The sequence below is a fragment of the Acomys russatus genome, chromosome 15 (genome assembly GCF_903995435.1).
Source record: "Acomys russatus chromosome 15, mAcoRus1.1, whole genome shotgun sequence".
Taxonomy (NCBI): Eukaryota; Metazoa; Chordata; class Mammalia; order Rodentia; family Muridae; genus Acomys; species Acomys russatus.
Window position 1 is genome coordinate 43020032 of NC_067151.1, and position 17549 is coordinate 43037580.

Sequence of the window (17549 nt, forward strand, 5' to 3'; positions counted from 1 at the left end):
TTACATTTGAATATAGATTGCCAGAGCACAATGCCCACGGACTCTGCTCTCTGCCTGAGGTTGAGTTCTTCAAAGAAGGTGAAGGCCATGAGCGCTCCTCAGAACTTAGTAGCCTGTTGGGAAGCCTAACAAATTTGTGGCTATTGTCCTTAAGAAGTTAATTTGCTGAAGCTCTTTTCTTCCTGTCCTTAATTATAGATATATTTATAGGTGGAAGCCACCTGCCTGCTCAGGGATGTTCAGAGATGTACCTCTGATGTGCCACTTAGTGGTTCGGGGCTCTTTCGTTATACTCTCGGCACTTCAAACTCTGTTTAAATATCAGTACTCGGCTCAGCTTCTAAGTGTTATGAGGTTTTTTTCCCCATCTACTTCATGAAGAGCTGTATATAAGCCTTTTAGCATTTTATCTGAACTAAACAGTAGTGGCCTTTCAGGAGAAATGAGAGCTCTGTAAGTAAACCTATGTATTTATAAGAGTAAACTGCATTATAAAAAGAAGCAATGAATCCAGTTTTCTACATAAAAGGAATTAGATTTTCCAGTTTACCTATGCACTGGGATTAGTAAAATGTGTAACAAATAGCCGATGGAATAATCCATTTTGAGGTTTGTAAAGGCATCTGGGGGAGCTGGCCAGGGTACCCTTTTAATACTTTCCCAACAAGAATTGCTGTTAATATTTTATTCGAGCCTGATCCCGGAATGGCTGTTTTCAAACGAGCTCGTCTGTTACCTGCCCATTTCTGCGTGGCTGAGCAAATTCACTGGGAAATGCAAGTTCTCTCCAATTCCATCAACTATCCATCTCCAAATTACAGAGAATTCATTCCTGAGTTGGAGAGGTGCCAGAAGTTTCTCGTCTCGCTGTCTGTGGGCTGCCTTTCTCTCTCTCCTCTTTGAGGCTCTCTAGTGCTTAGAGTGAGCTCAACTCAAAGGTTTCCAGCCTCACACACGCTCCGCATTCCCCCACAGGCACATCGGGCTCTGCGTTGCCGAGGAACACTGTGCGCCAGCCTCTGATTCAGCCTCCTCTTTACCTGCAGGTGCTCTAGAAACTTCAAAATGCGACTGGTAACGTATTTGCTTCTCTAACATGCCACTTTCGGGTGCATTAGATGCAGCTGCTGACCATTTTTTTCTAAAGGTTTCTCTTTTGAACAGCATGCATGCAAAAAAAGCCTATGAAAGGGGGCTTAAAGAGCAGGGAATTAATTGCTGGTCTTGGTGTGCGTGTGCACGCATGCTTGTTAACGTATGCATGTGTATAGAAATATGGGTAATTTATGTGCACATATGTCTGTTCAGGCAGCTTTCACTAAAGGAGCATGAAAGGAGTCTTGTTGAAACCAGTACTTTTTATGCGCAGCCAGGTTTTCTAATCAGATCTGGAAAGATCTTCCACAGCAGCAGCAAGTATAAGAAAAATACATTCTTAAACCCATGCAGATGGCATGCTTTAGATAGCTATTCAAATCTTTCCCCTCCAAAACAAATGAAAGAGGTGTGTGTGCGTGGGGGTGGGGGATTTAGGAGGAGGAGGCTTGAGGTTTTGAAGATTTGCCGAGAAGAGTTACCTGGTTGCTGCAGAGCATTTCCACCCCGTGTCACCTGCCTTCTTAAAAGTCAGCAATCGCTGAGAGAAGAGATGTGGCTGTGCGCTGGAGTAAGCCCAGGGGGACGTTGAGCTTCAGTGTTCCGCAGGCATTTTAGCTACTCTAAATATTAGTGCTCGCGTGATAAGTAGACAGAGTGGGTTTGCTGTAGCTGAATCCGATAATGTGTTTTGGCTTGTAGGAATCAGTTACGCAGTGCACAGGATGTGCCTGTGGTTGTTGAACCCCCAGAAAGCGGCATGAGTGTGTGGGCACTCACATAAATCACAGTACTTATTTCCTAGTGTTGGAAGTTAGATTCTAAAATTAAGAAATTACTTAGCAATTAATAGTGCACTCGGCAGCCCTGTCTCATTGGGTGAGATTTACATTCTTGGAACTTGCGCCTCTAGTTATAGAGACAAATGATTTAATGTGCAGGCTTAATTGTTAGTTCAAATCCTCAAGCTAGAAAGCTACTTCCAATACTTTATTTAAAAGGCTTGGTTTGAGGACCATGTGTGTGAGCGCTCTGTGGTGGTGAGCTAATTATGACTGTAACGTGTTATATGCCCAAGGGAAAAAAAAACTCATGAACGTTGCTCACCGAGGTGATAGCAACTTGCTTCCGTATTCTGGTCATTTTGCGTGATTTTCTTGCTCTTGGAGACAAGTATCAACTACTTGTAAAGATGAGAAAGTAAGCAAGTCAGAACCTACAAAGAGAAGCTATTTTCTAAGAAATTAAACAAAATGCATATTTACAAACAAGCATCCTAAATGTCTACATTTAGGTATGGGCATTTGAAAACAAAGGCTTCTTAAATAATAACCAGACAAGTGGGAAAGTCTAAGTCTGTGTTGTGCTGTCTGTCAGTGCCTTGGATGTGTAAACAAGGTGGTAAATCGCCTCGTTATTCTATTATTGACTAATCATTATTTTTCTCCGTGATATTGACTATAAAATAAAAATATGTTTATTTTCTTTGAATTTAAGATGATTGAAAACTTCAGTAACAGTTTATGTAGTTATAATAACAAAAATAAATATTCCTGAAAGTTAGTGTGAATATCACTTTTCCTTCTTATTTTTTGTAATTTAGTATTTTGCAACTTAGCTGTGTACTCACAGAAAACTATGTGTGATTTTTAATTGCATAACTTTTAGTAGTGATTTTTACCAGACATGCCCAATTAATGATTATTAAAAGTAGCATAGAGAATTTCAATGTGTAGGGGTGGTTTCTTAAAACAGCACCAAGTACTCAGTGCCTTTAAAAACCAGTGTGAAACATTTGATGTTATGTTCTTATATTTCTGTGTGTATAACTGGCTTTTATTTTGGGTACTATTTATTCCAGTTCTAGAAATACATCTACGACTATCATGTAAGAATCTTGCCTTTGAATATAAGCTTCTTGATGATGGTTTCATTTAAATGTCCAAGACAGTTGAAGAATCGGTACAACTTTACATATATTACAATATGCTAATATATGTTATTAAGAACTGTAAAAGAAACAATGTTTTGCACTCAGTCATATTATAAAACACTTTGCCCTTCTTCTGAAGTTGGCAGTTTGTGTGAAGTCAGTTTTATGGGAATAAAAGAGGTTTCAATTTTCTGAGCTTTTACGGCCTTGTGTGGAAACATTCTGTGCTATTTGGTAGGACGTATCATATGTACTCAATAGTGAAAAGAAAGAGTGTTTGCCATCTGCCCTTGATTAAGACTTCTCACTCACTTTTAGATGCTTTCTAGACTGGGTCTTTATTTTATAAAACCCATTCATGTGGATCCCACACTTAAGTGATGAAAAGACACTTTCTCCTTACTTGAGGACCAAACATTTCTTTTTTTATGCCTTATGTATGTTAAAAATATAACTTCTTGATTTACTATGTATCTGAAATCATTCATTCTTTAACCGTCTACTAAGCACCACACTTCCAAACTGCTTCCTGGTCTGGGACAAAATGGTGGGGAGGGGAAGTTTTTCTTCCCCAGAAACAAGGAAGAATGTTTCTCCATAGCAGCAGTGTATGAAGGCACAAACCCTTCAGCATGGTTTGAGCTTTACCTTATTTCTCATTTGTTCTACCTGGTTTCAAAATGGCTTTGCCAGATAGGACAGTCACACTAGTGATGGGGAGGAACTCCTCACAGGATTATACAGGAGAATGAATAGCCAGTTGGGGTGGATAGGAAGGAAAGATGGGAAGAGAGAGATGATAGCAGCGGACAGGAAGGTGGGGCACTGTGTGGAGAGGAGCCGCACTGTAAGTAATAGGAAATGGAACTGAGAAACACATTGTGAAAATTATTTCAAAATGTTTTTAATTATTTTCATTTGCCTTAATAGAAGGAAGTGACAGCTTTCTGAAACAGGATCTGGCATGCATGCCTGCGTGTGTGTGTGTGTGTGTGTGTGTGTGTGTGTGTGTGTGTGTGTGTGTGTGATGTTTAATTACTCTTTGTTGAGCATGTTCTTCTATCTGTCATATGTGGGACATGCACTGTGCTAAGTGTTGTGTCGTTAAGATTTGTCTATTTATTTTATGTGTATTTGTGTATACCTGAGTGAATATATGTGCAGTGCATTCAGAGGTCAGAAGAGGCCGTCAGGTCTCCTGCAACTGGGGTGACAGGCTGTTGTGAGCCACCATGAGGGTGTTGGGAACTGAACCTGGGTCTTCTGCAAAAGCAGCAAATGCTCTTAATTGATGAGCCCTCTCACATCAGTGCCTGTGCTAAGTAATTTAAATAAATTATCTCACACAGCCATCAGTCACTGTTAATAGTCCCATTCTGTACATGAGACACTGAGAAGTAACAGAGCTTGTATGGTTGCATAATGGACAAATGGACGAGCCTGGATTTGAACCTCGACTCCAGAGTCAAGTCTTCTGATCATTACATAGCATAATCATTGGGATGCATTGCCTCATGTCTAATTCCAGTTACCAACTGACATGCCTAGTTGTTTACTAGATGTGTCACTTTGATCCTCTGGGAAGAAATGATAAGAGCCTTAATACACTAAATGGTTCATAGGACAATAAAGATGGAAGAGAAGAAATGAAAATGGCCATTGAATGGTTTTTACACTGTATTACTGGCGTCCCATGCTGGGCAGAAACGGCCAGGACTTGCGAGCCTATCGTGTTCTGTCACTGGTTGGCAGTTCCTAGGAAGAGAATTAATTTCTTTAACAACTGATGCATATCTGAACATTGCATATCTAGAGACTTCAATTAATTGCATTTCTTTATAAACTGTATTTTATGTAATTATTAGTGCATGCTAATTGAACATATTAATGGGGTTCAATGTGACATTTCTATACATACAAGTTACATAATTTAAATTGTATTTAAGCTCCCAGACATCCTCTCATGATTCTTGTCTTTCCCTCCTTAATTCCTGCATCCCCTGTCCCTAGTAATCTCTCTACCACTTTCAGATTGTCTTCCTAAATTTTAGTTGTCTTATCTGCAAGAACACATGCCATAGTCACTTTTCTGTTTCTGACTCACTTTATTTAACATTATGGCCATTGGCTATATCCATTTCCCTGAAAATGATGTAGCTTTATTATCTATTATGGGAAAACAATGCTCCTTTGGGTATGTGTACTCTGTATTCTTAACCTATTTGTCTAGTGATGTGTTTTAGACTGACTCCATAGCTTGCTTATTGTGAGTATGGATACAATAAGCTTTTCCAGGATTCAGGCATTTCTTATGCATGCATACCTCATTTCTCTTTGTTATATGCCCAGGAGTGGTACATCTGGATCATAAGGTGCTTCTAATTATAGTTTTGTGAGAATTTCCATAATATTTCATATGGTGACTATAACAACTAATATCTTCACCAACAATGTATAAAAGTCCCATTTTCTTTCTATCTCCATCAGCATTTATCTTTTTTAAATGTAATATTCATCCTGGTGGCAGTTAGGTGGAGTTTAGTCTTGAGCTGCATTTCCTTATTCTAAAGCTGTTGAACACTTTCTACATAGTTACCAAGTGTTCTTGTTTGTTTCTTCTTTTGAGAAATGCCTGCTCAGATAATTTATCCATTTGCTGAATAGATTATTTATTGTATTGTTAAGGTCGTTACGGTTTTTTTTTTTTTTTTTTTTTTTTTTTTTTTTTGGTATGGTATGGAATTGAATATCTGGCAAAGACTTTCTCCCATTCCATATACTGTCTCTTTCCTTGACGTGATCAAAATAGTTTGGGTGAATGTGACCATAGTATAGAGGCTGTGATGACTGGAGACCAGTTGGATGAAGGACACCTGTTAGAAGCCCATTTTAATTATACGTTAGAAGGAATGAGATCTTAAACTAGGTATACAAAGAGTGGGAAAGATGAAAAAAATACGAAGTGTGCCTTTATGTGTGTGTGCGTGAGTTTGAGTGTGAGTTTGTAGTTGTATGTGTTTAAGACTTTGAGACTAGTTGAGGTCAGGGATAAGGAGAAGGTAATACTCAGAAGGGTCTTAATAGCTTCCTTTGCTTTGAAGAAGCTTTTTTTCCAGACAGGGTTTCTTTGTGTAGCTTTGGCTGTCCTGGACTCACGTTGTAGAGCAGGCTGGCCTCAAACTCACAGAGATCTGTCTGCCTCCACCTCCCTGAGTGCTGTGATTACAGGCATTCGCCACCACATCCCACCTGAAGAAGCCTTTTAATTTGGTGTACTCCTGCATTTCAGTTCTTGATTCCACGAAATGGTACCTGCTTGCAGGTGATATAATTTTGTATGTGGAAACCTCTGAAGATTTCAGCAAAAGACTCTTAGAACTGAAAAGATAGTTCTTCAAAGTGTCAGGCTACAAAATCAATGTACAACCATAGAGATTTGCTCTCCACCAATAATGAACTCACCAAGAAAGAAATCAGCAAAACAGTCTAAAGTATAATAGCCTAAAAATGTATTAGATCCAACCTAGTGAAGCCTTGATGATGAAACTCTATATCACTAAATAAAGAGGCTGAAGAAGATACTACAGCATGGAAAGACCCCCCCCCCCCATTCATAGAAATGAGAATTAACAGCAAACTATAGATTTGGTAAAAACCACATAATATCAATGGCATTCTCCACAGTTCTAGAAAAAATGGTAAATTCATATTGATGCAGGAGACCCAAAGAGCTCCAGCTGTGCTGAGTTAAGACAACAAAACTGGAGGCATACATACTGATACCTAATTTCTTTTTTTAATGAATTAAGTATTTTTATTAAATATGTTTATTTTTTACATATACATTTATATTATTATACATATATACAATAAACTACCTATAGCAAGAAGACTAATGAAACAATCAGGAATTATATAAATATTACATTCCTACTGTTTTGGCTATTTGTATTTAGTAGCCTTGAAGAAAACATCTTTCCTATCTTGGTGCATCTAAACTTCTGAATGTAAATCAATCTCTGTCATATTTCATCATCATCAACTTAAAACATCTATCTAGACCTAAAGACATCTTAACCCCTAATATAGAATTCAAATTTAAGATTATTCTTGAAACACATTATATATATATATTACTCTAATATGAGGTATTGTACCCATATATCTCAATTATAATACAAGGTTTACCTCCAATACTTTGAAAGTGCTATTGCAGGCTGTCTAAGATAAATAAGTCATACAAGTTAATTGTTAGTTGATGGAATCATGGTCTATTTTATTACTAGTCTATTTTTATCACAAGAATGTATATCTTAGGTGCAATAGATAGATATAATTTATAGAAAGATAAGGTAAAATAGTTAGATAAAATCTCCAAAAGCATCAGAGACATACAGAATATTTCTAAATGTTTTTTATTATTTTAAAGATTCATAGACAATGACACAGGTTGACTCCTGGCAACACCCAGCCTACCTCAAAGAGGTTGATGAGCATCAAAGAACCTCCTTATGCAAATGGATTCAAATGTGGCAAACAAATCACTGGACGAAAATGTCCTCATTTCTGCCACAGACAGAATTCTGCCTAAAAAGGGGCAAACTTGGATGCAGGCAGAGTTGACAGCCAAACTCTGCCAAGACAGGGTAAGCAAATCCTCAATAGTTCCTGCCTCACAAGTATGTCTGTCAGATATATTGGGCCAGAAGGCTGAAGATGATGCTTTAATGTTATAGAGAATTTTGGGTGACTGCTCATGTAGCAAACTGTATCTGTCATCTTCTCATTTGGCAAGCTACTAACCTGCACTCCGGGTATACTCAGGTAATCAATTTTATTCCTTCTCAAGACTCTGATTGGGTTGAAGACCAGATGGTTTAGTTTTACAATTAAGCTGATACCTAATTTGAAGACATACCACAGAGGTATAGCAACAAAAACATCATGGTGTTGCAATAAAAGCACACATAGATTGATGCAATGGTATAGAGCACATACGCACAGGTATGCATCTACAGCCAGCTGAATTTTTTATAAAATAGACAAAGGCAACAACTTTAACATATAAAGAGGAAGCACAGTATCCATTAGCAGCACCCTTCCTCCTCTCCCCCCAGTCCCACCCATACACCCCCTCTCTCTCTTTCTCCCATCCTGGCACATCATGTCACAGCAGGACTAAGGGCACCCTCTCCCACAGGTGATGCCAGGTATGGCTTTTGGAAGGAGATCTGAGTTATGTACGTAACCTTCTATCTGACAAGCCGGTATCTCTATGGAGTCCACTAGAGGAACTTAGGGTAAGATGTATGAGACACAGAAGTGAAGGCGCTTCGGTTTCTTAGAACTGGTGTCTCCTGAAGCATGGCATTCTAGATGTCTCACCTTCTTACCTAGTTCCAAGAGCCTCCATTTCAGTGGTTCTCATCCTTCTTCATGCTGTGACCCTTTAATATAGGTCCTCATGTTGTGGTGACCCCACCATAAAATTATTTTTGATATTATAACTGTAATTGTGATACTGTTATAAATCTTAATGTAAATATCTGATATAAAGGCCGTGACCCACAGCTTGAGAACTCCTGATCCAATTGAACACATCTCAGGCACTATTATTCATCTCCTAAAAACTTTGGTTAGTTTTAAATGTACTGCTATTGAGAGACTTTAAAAAAAATACTCCATTAAATAAAAGGTTAAGGTATGAAATAATAGTCATGTTTTTACACCCCTATTATTCTGGCAAAATATACTTTTCTTTTTCTAAATTCAACTGTAAGGAAACATTTTCTTTGAACCCACACATTTCTAAGAGGCAGTGTGAGCAAATTGCGTCATTATACTTTATTTTGGTACAAAGTTATCCTGGCATCATCCAGACCTGATCTTGACTAGCAGGGCTGGTACAGGCTAGCCCATCTAATTGAAGGTCTCTGTTCATTTTGTGGGGAGATACAAAGATCAACACTGTTGACAATGAGCTGTTTCACCTTTTCACAGAGGAATCTAAGCCGCTGCATTGTTATGCCTAAATAACAAAAGGACAAAGAGTTTATCAAACACAGGCAAGGAGGAAAAAGACTAAATATCATCACATACTATGTAATTGAAAACCCAACAGAAAGAGAATAACAGCAAAGCCTGGATGCTAAATAAATTATAAGAACAGACATGAAGAGTGGGTTTCACAAAAATTTGCACTGTAATCTGGGGTTCACAGAGCAAATATTTAATTGCTCTTAAAACTGATTGACGTGATGGTCAAATTTGCATATTCACCCAGCCTGTCATATTTTATTGTGCCGTGCAGGAAAAGCCTTTAATTAACTTTAAATTACTATCATAATGTACAAAAAGAAAATTTTTTTCTGGCTGAGCCTAGTCCTCAGTGATAGAGTACTTGTTACCATACATGAGGCCCGGGATTCAACCCACAGCAGCAGAAAATAATCAAAATAAAGAAAGAAAACTTTAAAGAGATAAAACAAATTAACTGTCAAAGCCTACTAAATAACCACGTGCACTGGCCTGAGCCTAATAAGCTGTGATGATAAAGAGACCATCCGGTGAGGTGTTGTTTGCTCGCTAGTTGACTTTGAGAGGATGATAACAGATCTGATGTCCGTTCATAACTATGGCTGCCCGGCGTATATATCCTGCTCTGACAGCCATAGCGTGGAACTTTCACAAGCCAAGCCTCCTTTTGGTTTTAGATATAGCTATAAGATATCGTGGGTCTTTTTTTTTTTTTCTTTTTTTCACCAAAATAAAAAGAAATAAAACATGGGAGAGGAAGTGATGATGGATGGGATGGGGGCATCTTTTGATTGAGAGTTTGATTATTCTGTGCTTTATGTACAAACTTTAGGATAGAGATCTGCACTGGACAGTCTGAGTCTTAGTGAGAGCCTGTGGATGCTGGCCCTCTAGAGTACTTAGAGATGAGGCTAGTGAGGATAAGTCCACACGTGGGGGCAGGGGGATTGCCAGAATAGCTTTGAACCCAGGCCTATGCTCTAAGATGCTGTGCCAGTGGGAGACTGGTCATGAGGAGACTCTCCTTAGTTGCTTTTCCTCCTCCTGCTGCTCTCATGTGTTATGGGAAACACGGGGTTGGACATTCTAGACTTGTGGATGGGTAATGCTGCTCTTACTGAGGTTGCTGTTGAGTTCTAATGACCTGTTTCTGCAATGAAGTGGATTTTTCCTCATCACCTAGCTATACCCTTCTTTTGAAGGTGGAATTATTCATGTTTAGAATATGAAGACGTTAATTCTGTCAATGTCTGAAGAGGCAAAGTTTCAGTCAACATTGGGCAATTAGAGCTAGCATTTTTTTTTCTTTTGTACACAGAGCCCAGTTAGTACTGCTAATGTGAGCATAGGTATTGGAGCCATCCACTGGCACATGGGGAAGTAACCAGGGGCCACCCTCACAAAGGAAAGAGACTCTCCCTTCCCCAGCAGTCTTCTCTATTCATGCTTGACTTTTTAACTGGCGCCATCTGGTGTACCCTTGTGTAAGTGACTGTAGTGGCTATGCGTTTGTGTGTACAGTGAGCACGCATGTCCAGAAGACAATGGTCCTTAGCAGTCCCCGCCCAAGGCTAGAGGAACATAGTGACCTTGAACTTCATGGGAGAAAAAGCAAATTGCCGCTGTATGTTATATACGATGATACACGTGTGATTAGGTGGATGTTAGCATGCTGTTGGAGTGGAGTTCTGATGAGGGTGGATACAGCATAAAGCCACTTTAAACCACTGGGGTGGGAATGATATTTTCTTCTTTGTGTTTCTGCTGCTCTTGTCACAGACTGGGTTTTTCATAAATGTCACTAACACATCATTAGGAGCACAGAGGTATAATGTACAATGTTTAAAGTATCTGACTCTGGGCCCGAGCTTTCTAAATTCAAACTGAACTCTACCGCTTATTAGCTGGGTGGCCCTTGGGATTTCCTAAATTTTCTATGCCTTGTTTTTCTCATCTGTAACTATACCAGTGTCTTCCCTGTAGGTGTTGGAAGAAATGGGTAGCTTAATGTGGGCAGTGCACTTAGAATGGTACTGACACACAGTACCAGTACCATGACTGTTAGTCCTTTATGAAATTCAGTTCTTTCCAACACTGTTCCTAAAGTGTTTAGAGACTTCCAGTATACCTGAGGCCAAACATTTACCACTTCTTATTCTCAAGGCCTATTGGCATTTAGTCCAGTGTCCACTGAGTCATTCATAACATGTATCTCTGGTTAGTAGTCTAGTTCCTTATGAAATCTATATCTGCATATAGGGTCCTCATTTCTGTGTTTGGGGAAGAGAAAATAATACAACTACCAAGAGAATGCATTCATATATGTCAATATTTAAATGTACAGTATTTGATTCTTTAAGATAGTGTCTCACTTTACAATGCAGATTGGCCTGGGACTTGTTATGTAACACAGGCTGGCCTCAAACCAGCAATGATCTCCCTGCTGGGATTGCAGTCATGAGCTACTTACTGTACTTGGCTTTGTGACTTTTGACTTACTGATGTCACTTCTTTGAGAAGCTCCCTGCAGGCGACAGGAGACTGGATCAATGGGTAAGAGCATTTGCTCTGAGAGCATGAGGATCTGAAAACTGGATCTGAACCCCTAGAACCCACATAAAAGAGCCAGGTGTGGCTGAACATACCTATAATCCCAACATTGATCTGGCGTAGCCTTGTGTAAGTGACCGCAGCAGCTATGTGTTCGTGTGTACAGTGAGCATGCATGTCCAGAAGACAACGGTTCTTAGCATTCCCTGCCCAAGGCTAGAGGAACATAGTGACTTTTGTTAGGCTAAAAGTACAGAAGATACAGGCAGTTCCCAAGAGCTGGTTGGCCAGCCAGTCTAGCTGGAAAAAAAACAAAAACAAAAAAAACCCCAATCATCCAATTCAGTGAGAGACCCTCTCTCCAGGCAATAAGAGAGAGGAAACCATTTGACATTTGCTCTGGCCCCCATATGCACACACTGGAACACATGCACCCACATATTCACATACATTCAGCAAACACATTGGCATGCACATATACATATGTGAGATTTTCTTGACATACCCACATAATTAAGTGAAGATGTGGTAAAAATTGCCCATGATGCTAAAAATCTATAAATAACCAAATCCCAATCCAGAGAAAAACACTTCAATAATTTATGACATAGCCATGTAATGAGATACTGCTGAGGAAAGTTTAAAATGGTGACAGCCATGCATATGGATGTGAAAACTAAAAATCAAACTTTCAAGAGAAGAAAGGCATTTACAAGAGCCATCTACAAGAGTGGCATTGTATTAAACTAGATATTTATAGCCACTCACTTGTGTAATCCTTGAAGATGTTCAAAGTCCATATGAGAAATCATCAAAGGGAAACAGAAACATGCAGTGAGGGTTCTGCCTTTTGCTTCATGTGGACCATTTACAATTTTAAACATGACCCCATATCACTTTTATAACTTATCCTAATTTTAAAGTAGGGCCAAGAAAAATCTCTTCTCTTTACCTTAAGATATTAGGTTTTGCTTTGTTTAATATTATGACAGGTGGATCTGGGCCCAGGGGCCCTGCCCAAACTATGGCACCAGCCAAGGACTATACATGCAGTAAACATCAAACCCCTACCCAGATCTAGCCAATGGACAGGACATTTTCCACAGTTGAGTGGAGAGTGGGGTATGACTTTCACACAAACTCTGGTGCCCCATATTTGACCATGTGCCCTGGATGGGGAGACCTGGTGGCACTCAGAGGAAGGATAGCAGGTTACCAAGAAAAGACTTGATACCCTATGAGCATATACAGGGGGAGGAAGTCCCCCTGAGTCACAGTCATAGGGGAGGGGAGTAGGGGGAAAGCGGGAGGGAGAGAGAAATGAGAAGATAGAAGGATGGGCTAACAATTGAGATGTAATATGAATGAATTAATTAAAAAAAAAGATTAACCTTCATGCTACTATATTCCTAAGCCTTGTTGCACTATTTTTTGAAGAACTGTGCCAGCTCTCACATGGAGTTAAAACAAAATGTGTATTAACTCACTGCCAAAGCTCTAATTTGCTCCCATGGAGCAGAAACCAAAGTGAGTAGCATCAACTCACTGGAGGGTTAAGTCCTGTGGCAAAGACCTTCTGCAATTAGCATGGAAACATGAAGTCAGAGGCATAAGACAGGAGATGGGGGCACTGAGCCAATGGCTTTCTTCGGGACTTAATAGTGGTAAACTTGGGAAAGCGCTCCCCGGGGGACTTCTTCACATTCAGGTTTCTCCATATCTGTAAAATCTCACTCTGTCTTTTGCAAATCACTTATAAAAGGTACACTGCCAGGGTTGGGGCAGAAGCAGTTAGTATTCAGGTGTGAAATCAGGACTTCTTGCTCTTCATGCACTGGGAAGTGTGTATACATACACACTCATACGCACAGATCAGACACTGATGACAAGTATCATCAACTTCGTTTTCCATAGAGGATTCTGAGGCTTGCAGAGGCTGAGAGGTAGCGAGCCAGCAGGAAGCTGGACACACGGGGCCTAAGGTGATGCCTTGGGCATCCTTGCTATCAGCGGCCGAGAGCATTGATTTATGGCAAATCACTTCTGTGGCTGGACAGTGGGTTGGTGTTAACTTCTTGAAATCATGTTTTCAGGTCTAGGAACATGCACCAGTGGCCACCTGAACTCTTTCCTCAAAGACAATAATCAAAATCATTTAAGTATTATTATTTAAACAGTTATATTTAACAGTGGTTCTCAACCTTCCCAATGCTCCACTCTTTAATACAGTTCCTCATGTTGAAGTGACCCCAAGCAAAAACTATTTCATTGCTACTTTATAACTGTAGTTTTGCTGCTATTATGAATTATAATATAAATATCTGATATGCAGGCTATCTGACCCTCAAAGGGGCCATGACCCACAGCTTAAGAACCACTGAATTCCTAGAAGATCCAAGTAGAACTGGCTTCTCATTTTGATGCTATGTCTTACTACCTATATAATCTTAGACAACATTTTCCTTTATCTAGAAAATGAATAATTATAGCTTTACTCTTCCAACATTGTTGTTAAGAGTTTGGGTGAAATATGTTTGGAAGTACTTGACAGAGTAAATAGCAGAGTGTGGGTAAAACTTGGCGACAGTAACAATGACTAATATTATAAATAAATCTGCATCTAGGTTAGTAGGTAGGTCTCTGCTACAGTCTGCTTGGAAATGGGAGGCAGGAGCTCCTTACCGGAGTGGATGCAAATCAGGTTGTGCCCTAATTAAGAAATCACCAAGAAGGCACAAAGAACCAACCAAGCATAGAACAAAAATGTACTGATGCCCCCCCCCCATCACTAGTCAGTACAGGGTCTGGAGATTGATGGCTAGATGTCTTGCTTGAATCTGGGCATTGGCTGTCTAGTTCATGTTCAGTAATAGGCTATGTGGGAAAGGTCTTTCACCTCAGAGGAGTTTCATCCCCCAAGAAAACAACCCTAAGATTTTCTCGTCTTCAGCTTGTCTTGAGTCTCCTAAGTCAGATCATGAGGGAAATCCTAGAAGCTAGACTTGAAAGTTGGTGTGTTGGTCAGTTTTTGTCAAACATGTGCAAGCTAGAGTTATTTAGGAAGAGAGAATTTCCACTGAGAAAATGCCTTCATCAGATGGGCCTATAGACAAATCTGTGGACTGCTTTCTTGATTGATTTGGGGGAGTCCATCCCATTGTGTGGATGTCATCCTTGGGCAGGTGGTCCTGGCTTGTAAGAGCAAACTGAGCAAGTCATGGCTGCATCCCTCCATGGCATCTGCATCAGTTCCTGCCTCCAGTTCCCTCTGTGAGGCACTGTGATATAGAAGTGTAAGCCAAATAAAGCTTTTCCATCCCAAGTTGCTTTGGTCAGAATATTTTATCACAGGAAGAAACTAAAAGAATCTATATAATGAACAATAATGAACTTTCTGTGTTGTTTAAATCTAAAAGTACTATTTTTTTCTTTTGAGTTTTAAAAAATCACTTTCCTTTCCTATACAATTGCTTCTTGCTTACTACAAAAAAGGAAATGTGAAAAAATTAGAATCAATGTTCATATTTATTTAGTTTACAATATTAAAAATTTTAGGAATAAATAAATTCAATTTAATTAAATTATAATACATTGCAAATAATGTATACCCTCTTAAAATCCTATAGTGTCATGTGAATCTTTGCATGCCAATAAATATCTTTCTATGACTTCATTTTCAGTAGTTATAATGTATTTCCCTAGGTAGACATTCTGAAACATTCTCTTGGATGATTAGGCTGTTTTCTTCTTGTAATAATATTTTTAAATTACTGTCTGGAGAGATGGCTCAGTGGTTTAGAACACTTGTCACTCTTGCAGAGGACCAAAATCAGTGCCCAGCATCTGCATGGTGGCTTACAGCTGCCCTAACTCCAGGTCCAGGGATCCACCACCCTCATTTGGCCTCGGCAGTCTCTAGACACAAATGCAGTGCACATGCACACTAGTATATACAAGCAAGATTCCCGAACCCATAAAATAAATAATTACTGTATAAACATTCAATTCTGTCTTTCAAAAAAATTCCTGGAAGCAAAGCTTCTAAGTCAAAGTGTAAATGCATCTTTAAGACACATGATATGCCATTATCTTCTAGTTACGTGATAACCAACATTAGTCCTATTATTATGTGGCATGCAAGTAGATTAGTGACTAAGTAAATATGACTCTTACTTATGATAAAAGTTGAGTGACCTTCATAATAGCCTGTACTTCTAAGACAGTATTAAAGAATGCGTCTTGCGAAAACCAAGCCCTAGTTTTGTTTCTGTGTTCCAGACACAATATAGCCTTAAGATAGTATGTTAGTTAATTGTATTCAGATGGTGGGTGATAATTATTGAGAAATGATTAGCTTTCTCTGCAGTGTCACAGAACGTGTGGAAATGACTTGTAGAGAGATGCTTACAAGCATCCTTCCCTGAAGTCTGTTATTTCCACCCACATACTCTTTCGAGGTGTGAGAATAAAACAATCAAGGGTGCAGAAACCTTTTGATTGTGGATCATCACATCAATTTTCTCCAGGGCTGGAAGCAACCCAGCCTGAGCTCTCTGTAACACAGCAAGCTTCATGGGAGAAGCATTATGATTGGGAGATTTTCAGCAGAAATTACTCTTGATGCCACAAGCTTCACTGTCTGAGTGATTTCTGCTTGGAAAGACAGCATCTGAATTAATGGTCTAATAAACTGAGTTAGTGTTTCATCTTAGCGAAGGATTAATTAGGAGAGAAGAAACTAACATTTATTCTGTTTCCTATTTGACAGGCCTTTTATTATTGCATGATTGCATTTAATATTCAACATCAACCTAGCAGGTAGGCATGGCTGTGGGCATTTTACAATAAAGGACCTGAAGTTCCTTCAAATAAAGCATCTTGCCTGGGGCTGGATAGTTGGTGAGGTGCCTGGGTGGGTTTTGAACCTAGGCCTTCTGTGTCTTATGTTCACGCTCTTTATCCTTCTCTCTCATCATGTGTACAGCAAGCCTGGCTGTTTTTCTTCTGGAATGTTAATTGAGAGCAAGAAGACAATTTTAGCCAATTAAACTGTGGGTTTCCAGTTTTAAAATCTCACTGTCAGGAAGACTCGGTGTTAGACTTTAAATCACTGTGAACAAACTACCTGATAGAGAAAGAAGAGCCATTTAACCTATGGTTCTGAAGGGTTCAGTCCACCATAGTGAGGAGATTGGAGCAGAGCCATTTGCCTCATGGCAGACAGAAGCAAAGAAGGACGGGAAAGGCCTACAGATAGGATAAACATAAGGACTTGCCCCATGAACTACTTCCAGTTTCCACAAATAATGGCTCATTTGGAGACCACGCCCACAACACCTGAATCTGGGGAAGGCATTTTATATTCAAACTGTAACATGTAGAGAGTCCACCCAAAAGCAGTGTCAGTCGAGAGACTTTTGAAGCCTAGAACCAGAGAGTCTGTGATGCTGACCAGAAAGGAGGGGCTAGCTGTTCTAACAAGGTATCTTGAGCTAGAGGCATTCCTGTTTCTTTTCCAAACCTGTGTAACTTTCATTACGCACCAAGCTTTCTGGTCTTCCACCCTATGTTGGCTTGTAGATGTCTAGAGCTCAGAGCACAGCATCTTCATAAAGCTGAAAAAGACAGGGTGTATCTTAGCTCCCTTCTCACATCTGTTCATCTTGAGAACAAGACAAATGTCTCATTGGCCCCGCTTCATACTGCATTCATTGCTCAGAGTGGGTCATGTGCCCCTCCCTAAGGTAAATATTGGCACCAGCACTGGCTATGGCTCAGCCAAGATTTCCTCCCTTGAGCTGGTGATACTGCATCGTGAAACCAAAACCAGCTTTGTGGCAGCAAGTGGCAACTCACATGCTTGCACACAGCTTTTGAGAGATTTCTGAGGTTGTTTTTTATGTTTTCTCTTTCTTTCTGTGGATACATAGGTGTA

The 17549-nt window shown here is 39.6% G+C and overlaps 1 protein-coding gene across 1 annotated transcript in view; it reads left to right on the forward strand.

The window, feature by feature from the left end:
• Window positions 1-929: 929 nt before the first annotated feature.
• Schip1 (schwannomin interacting protein 1) overlaps window positions 930-17549 on the forward strand; it is a 769225-nt gene continuing 752605 nt past the window's right edge. Inside the window, exon 1 of the mRNA XM_051157281.1 lies at window positions 930-1074. Within this exon, the coding sequence (XP_051013238.1) occupies window positions 1066-1074 (9 nt within the window). The 5' untranslated portion in view covers window positions 930-1065. The remainder of the gene's footprint in view (window positions 1075-17549) is intronic.